The 7,264-nt window shown below is 32.2% G+C and overlaps 1 protein-coding gene across 1 annotated transcript; it reads right to left on the reverse strand.

Moving 5' to 3' along the window:
* Positions 1 to 457: 457 nt before the first annotated feature.
* LOC107505961 (olfactory receptor 6C3) lies at positions 458 to 1,393 on the reverse strand. The gene has a single exon (XM_016136390.2). The coding sequence runs from the start codon at positions 1,391 to 1,393 to the stop codon at positions 458 to 460; it is 936 nt and encodes a 311-aa protein (XP_015991876.1).
* Positions 1,394 to 7,264: the final 5,871 nt, after the last annotated feature.

The raw sequence follows: 7,264 nt of genomic DNA on the forward strand, positions 1-7,264 counted from the left end.
CATAGAACTGTATTTGTATTTAATATACAATAATAAAAAACATATAGATCCTTTAAACGTAAAGGAATTATCAATGTCATCCTGAAAATACACAAAAAATTACATACTAATTTTTAAACTCTACACTTGATATACAATGTAATATTATTATATGCACCTTTTTAGAAACTTAGAGTAACAGAAGTATACTATAGAGTGTATCTCAAATATATACCTTTATCTTCCAAAAATTTTTTAGGAAAAATAAACTTTACTATCTTTTAAAATAAGTCAATTAAGTGTGTATCGAAGAAACTTGGGTATGGAATTGGAAGAAAGGGGAAACAACTAAATTAACAATAATTTCGCATATAAAGAGACTATAAAGAACGAGCATACTTACAAAGAAGGTCAGGAATATCAAGGTTTTACTTAATTGCTCTTTTAGGGTGCCCTTTATTTTTGACATAATTAAAATTCACTTATTTGTAGAAAATACTACTTTACGGACCATGTCTTTGAAGGCTTGTTTTACTTGCTGGTTTCTCAGGGTGTAAATAAAGGGGTTCAACATAGGGGCAACAGAAGTATTGAGTATAGCTACCCCTTTGATCAATGATGCCTTTTCTTTTGCAGAAGGATTAGCATACATGAATATACAGCTTCCATAAGAAATGGAAATGACAATCATATGAGAGGAACAAGTGGAGAAAGCCTTTTTTCTCTGACTGGCAGATGGAATTCTCAAAATAGTCCTGATAATGTACATATAAGATAAAATCACTAATGCCAAAGTGAATAGCAAAGTAGTCAAAGCAAAGTAAAAACCAATTACTTCTAGGAGCCATGTATCTGAGCAAGATAGTTGTAAAAGGGGAAAATAGTCACAAGCAAAGTGATCAATGACATTGGAAGCACAGTAATCCAGCTGAAGGAGAAGCATAAGGGGTGGGAAAATGGTCAGAAACCCTCCCAGCCATGCACACAGCACAAGGAGGGTGCAGAGTTTCCTGCTCATGATGGTTGTATAATGAAGGGGTTTGCAGATGGCAACATAGCGGTCATAGGACATGGCGGTTAGAATGTAAAATTCAGTCACCCCCATAAAAATGAAGAAAAATAGCTGGGCTGCACAGTTATTATAGGAAATAGTCTTATCTCTGGTGATAATTGCTCCTAGAAATCTGGGGATACATACAGTTGTAAATGAGATTTCTAAGAAAGAGAAGTTCCGGAGGAAGAAATACATAGGCGTCTGTAGATGGGAGTCCACCAAGGTTAGGGTGATGATAGTCAGGTTCCCAGTGACACTTAATATATATGTGATAAATAAAAAGAGGAAAATCACAATCTGAAAGGAAGGATCATCAGAAAGACCTAGGAGGACAAACTCTGTGATTACTGTGTGGTTCATTTCTCTCTCTCTCCCTCTCTCTCTACATATATATATATATATATAGCTTTAAAGATATATAAGTGGAAAAAGTATTAAAGAGAGATGAAAGATAGAATTCATCATGATCAATATTATCATCACTGATACAATTCTAAAACATTTTCTATAATCCATGCCAATATTATTTTATTTTGATTATCTTTTTTTGCATTTCTTAATACATATTTTTGAGTCCTGCTTTATTTCCTAGTTCTCTTATTTTACATCTAGCAGAAGTCGAGAAATCTTCATGCAATAAACCATATCATTGCGAGATAGTAAATACAATTAATATGTCTTGCTTTGTCCAGTTTATGCAAATCTTAAATTTTTGTCGAAACAATCATATGAAGTATGCATTTTCCTTTCTTTTCTGTCATGTATTTATTAGAGGTTATTGTCACCTAAAAACAGAAATGAATGACCTTAATTCCATCAAAAAGTAAAAGTGAAATTTAGAAGACTAAAGTAACAATCCATTATATTTTTTATGATATAAGAAATGAATTAATAATTTTCTTAAGAAATAAAAAAGAATTTTTATTTTTAATTATTTTATTTATTAAATTATCATTAATATTTATATTTATAGGTGTGATTATCAGGATAACATAGACAATTCTATACATATTATTTAGTAATATACATATATGATTGACAGAAAAATAACCTAATTATTTTAACAAAGAGAACATATTCACCTACTCATTGTTTTTTCTTATAGTTCCATCAAAATCATTAATGCTTGAAATCTTTCGACAGGCTAGACATCTCTATATAGAAACATTGTTACTTTTGAGCTTAAAGGAACATGCAGTATTTATCTACCTATTTTTAATTTTGCACTGAAGCACAAATTGGAAAAGTAATTACTTGCCTCAGATCATAGCTGTCATCCAGTGCATTTTCCACTTGAACATCTTTTTTTTTTTCTGTTATTAAACTTTATGAAAAAAATATTTGATTCCCTTGTTATTCTGCCACACGTTTATCTTTTGCACAGGACCGCTGATCGATAAGAACATTTTAGAAGTGTATAAGCAAACGTCTCTCACTTGTCCTGTTCTCTGCTGTGCTGGTTATACTATGCTGTAGATTTGGTTTACTAAAATTGTGATAGTCACCTTCTTCATATTTTCGATAGTTAAATTCATACTGTGAATGATAGAATGTAAAATCATTGCTTCTCTGCCAGACACTAGCAAATTCACAATAATCAAATTAGATTTTATTTTTTCTCTATTTTGTGATGGCTCAAGAGAAATCGTTCAGGAGCTAGAAATGGAATGTCAGAAACCTTAAGATGTAGAAATATACTCTAGTCCTCTTCAATAATGTTGATCCGGAAGTTTAAGAAAATAATATTTAGAGAGAAGTGAGATGCATGTGATAACATTGGGTATTATGATTACAGATTCTTAAACGAGGATCTGGCTTCCCTCTGGTTGAACTTATAGCTCAAAATTTCCAAGTCTACTTGTTTTGACCTCAGAAGAGAATTATGCTCTGATCTTCTGGGAACAAAAAGTCCAGGCCACATCTCGGCTACATATAGACCATGAGGGATTTCTGGAATCATCCTTGGATTTATCAATAGCCTCCAAACTCTTTTCTTAGTGTATATCCCTTGAGAATGGTTATGTTCATCTTTATATACCACAGAGTACCTAACACGTTGACTTCTACAAAATAATTACTTTCATTAATCACAATTACTTAGTATTTCATGAGTAATAAAAGTAGTTGTGAACACTATTTTCCATCTAATTTACATTTAATCGTCTTCTTAAAATTTTAAAATTTTCTACATATGCCCTTCTTGTTATTTATCCTTAAGCTTTGTTAGTGTTGGGGCATCAAGAAACAAGGTTATTTCATAATTTTAAGTTAAATAATAACTATTATAATGTATATATCATACTCACAATTTTTAAAAGTGCTATTACATAGATTAACTAATTTAATCTTTATTATAAATAGCAATATCTAATTAAAGTGTTAATTTTGTCCATCTTATTTATATTGGCCTTTACATTTATTTATCATCATATCTTTAACATTCTAATGAGAAATATCACAAAATACTACTCTTTCTTCTATTTGAAGTTCTGGTTAGTGAACTATTGTTTATTATCATTTTATTGTTGTTCTTTATCTTTCCTTAATATTTGGATGAAAAAAATTTAGATGATCACAGGGATGAGGAGCATGGCATAGGGAATGCAGTTAGCATTAATGTAAAGGCTAAGTGGGAAGCCAGAGGAGAGAAAGACCAATAATGGGGATCATTTAATAAACTATGTAAATGTCTAACCGGTATACTGTATACTTGAAACTAATAATAAATTAATTTTAAAAATAAAAATATTATATGTAAACAGTTATTAATAAACCATACATTTGTTAGATAATTATGTAAACTAATAATACATATTGCATAACTACTAAATATTAAATAAATGTTATACATTTAAAAGAAATTATTAAACATGAATTTAACACAAGAAACACAGTTATGAATTTATATAAACAAATAACATAGTCCTAATGCAGAACTGAACTAAATCATAGCTGCGAGGCAAGTCTGTTTGGGAACTACAGGAAGAGAGAAATTAACAGAGAGTGTGAAGAAAAATGGGAAAAGAAGGTAGGCATAACTCAAATCTATGACAGTTCATGTGTGTTATGTGACACTGAGACAGCGCCAACTCCTGCCAACACTATGAATGAGTGACATCCACAATGTCCTGTCCTCGGCAGCCCAGCTCAGCTCCTGTAGACTCATGCCTATGCCTTCTTTTACGGAGTCTATCCATCTCACATTTAGCCTTCCTCTTTTCCTGCTGCCTTCTTTTTCCTTGTTGGTTCTAATTTTTTTCTTTTACTTCTGATAATTTGATTATAATGTATTTCAGTGTGGATTTCTTTAGCAAATTTCAAGTACATGATATAATTATTAGTAATTATAGTCACTACATTGTACAATAGATCTTCAGAATTTATGTATCCCACATAATTGAACCTCTGTTGCCTTTGACTAATGTCTCTCCATTTGCCAATCATTGCTTCAATCTCTGCTTTTTTCTGAGTTCAACTTAAGATTCCATGTGTAAGTAAGATAATACGGTGCTTTTCTGCATCCAGCTTATTTCAGTTACCATAATAATGTGCTTCAGGTTCATTCATGTTGTTGCATGTGGCAGAATTTTTCTTATATTTCAAGGCCAAATTATATCTTATTTTATATGTAAACCATGTTTTTTTAAAAAATTAAGTTTATTGGGGGTAATATTGGTTAATACAATTATATAATTTTCAAGTGTACATTATAATTTAACATCTGTATATTCTATTGTTTGTTTACCACCAAAAGTTTAGTTTCCTTCAGTTACCATATATTTGACCCCCTTTACCCTGCTATCTCTCCTCTCTCTCCCCTCCTACCCTCTGGTAACCACTAGTCCATAGTCCATGTCTATGAGTCTCTGTTTGTCCTGTTCCTTTGTTGCTTTTAGGTTTATATCCCACATATAAGTGATAGCATGTGATTTTCTACTTTATCAGTCTGGCTTATTTTGCTTAGCATGATTATCTTGAGATCCATCCATGTAATCACAAATGGCAATATTTCACCTCTTCTTAAGGCTGAGTAATATTCCATTGTATATATGTACCACTGCTTCTTTAACCAACCATCTATCAAAGGACACTTTGGTTGCTTCCATGTCCTGGCCACTGTGAATAGTGCTGCTATGAACATTGATGTGCAAATATTATGGATATGATTTTTCAAGACTTTGGGGTAAATACCCAGTAGAGGGATTGCTGGATCATGTGATAGATCAATTCTTACGTTTTTGAGAAACCTCCATACTGTTTTCCATGTGGCTGTACCAATTTGCAGTCCCACCAGCAGTGTATGAAGATTCCTTTTCTTCACATCCTCTCCAGCATTTGTTATTACTTGTCCTGTTGAGTATTGTCATTCTAACAGGTGTGAGATGGTATCTCATTGTGGTTTTGATTTGCATTTCCCTAATAACTAGCTTCTTTTCATATGTTTTGTTGGCCATTTGTATGTCCTCTGGGGAGAAGTATCTGTTCAGATCTTCTGCCAATTTTTGATTGGGTCATTTTTGTTGTTGTTGTTATTGAGTCGTATGAGTTCTTTGTATATTTTGGATATTAGGTCCTTATCAAAGGCATTGCTTGCAAATATATTTTCCCATTCAGATGGTTGTCTTTTGACCTAGTTGACATTTTCTTTTGCTGAGCAGAAGCTTTTTAGTTTGATGTAGTCCCATTCATTTATTTTTGCTTTAATATCTCTTGCCTTTGAAGTCAAATTCATAAAATCCTTTTAAAGTCCAAAGTCCTTGAGTTTCGTTTCTGTTTTCTTCTATGGATTTTGTTGTTTCAGGTCTTACATTCAGGTCCTTAATCCATTTCGAGTTAATTTTGGTGTGTGGTGATAGACAAGAGTCTAGTTTCATTCTTTTGCATGTGCCTTTCCAGTTTTCCCAGCATCATTTATTGGACAGGCTTTCCTTTCTCCACTGTAGGATTTTGGCTTTTTTGCCAAAAATTGTTTGCCCATGTAAATATAGGTTTACTTATGGACTTTTGATTCAGATCCACTGGTCTATGAGTCTGTTTTCCTGCCAATACCATGCTGTTTTGATTACTGTCACTTTGTAATATAATTTGAAGTCAGGCAGAGTGATGCCCTCCAGCCTCATTCTTTTTTCTCAGGATGGCTTTGTCAGTTCAGAGTCTTTGTGCTTCCATACAAAACTGATGATTTTTTGTCCTATTTTTTTCAAAAATGCTGATGGGATTTTGGTGAGGATTGCTCATTATAAAAATTGGGTTATTTGATTTTTTGTTATTGATTTATTAGAATTTCATATGTATGAGATGTTAATCCCTTGTCACATACAGGGTTTGTAAATATTTTTTCCCATTCTGTAGATTATCTCTTCATCTTGCTGATTGCTTTGCAGAAGCTTTTCAGTTTGATGCAATCTCCCCTGTCTGATTTTGATTTTGTTATCTGTGCTTTCGGTATCATATTTAAAAAATTATTACTCAGACTAATGTCAAGAAGTTTTCCCTATAGTTTCTTCTAGCAGTTTTATAGTTTCAGGTCTTACATTTAAGTCTTTACTTCACTTTTTAGTTGATTTTTGTATATCATATGATAAGGTTCAATTTCATTTCTGTACATGGTATCTTTTCCCAAAACCATTCATTAAAGACACTATCCTGCCCCAATTGTGTATTCTTGGCTTTCTTGTTAAAGATCTGTGGACTTATTTCTTGGTTTTTCATTTGGTTCATTGTTCTGTATGTCTGCCTGTATGTCAGTACCATAATGTTTTGATAATTGTAAATTTGTAATATATTTAAAAATCATGCTAAGTGAAATAAGCAGACTGAAAAAGTAGAAAATCACATGATATCACATATATGTGGGATAAAAAACTAAAAGCAAAAAATGAACAGGACAAAAAAACAGACTCTGGGACATGGACAATGGACTAGTGGTTATCATAGGGTAGGTGGTGGGGGAGGAGAGGAGAGGTAGACGGGGTAAAGGGGTCAAATATGGGGCGATAGGGGGAGGATGAAGTGGGTAAAGGGAATCAAATATATGAAAGAAACTGGACTTTAGGTGGTAATCACACAATAGAATTTATACATGTCAAATTATAATGTATACCTGAAAATTATATAATTGTATTAACCAATGTTACCCCAATAAACTTAATAAAAAAAATTGTAAACGGAAATAAACTCTTCGAGAAATCTAAAAAAAAAAAAAAGAGTTTTGTTCTTTTAACAGTACTT

This window comes from Rousettus aegyptiacus, unplaced genomic scaffold (genome assembly GCF_014176215.1).
Source record: "Rousettus aegyptiacus isolate mRouAeg1 unplaced genomic scaffold, mRouAeg1.p scaffold_m13_p_2, whole genome shotgun sequence".
Lineage (NCBI taxonomy): Eukaryota > Metazoa > Chordata > Mammalia > Chiroptera > Pteropodidae > Rousettus > Rousettus aegyptiacus.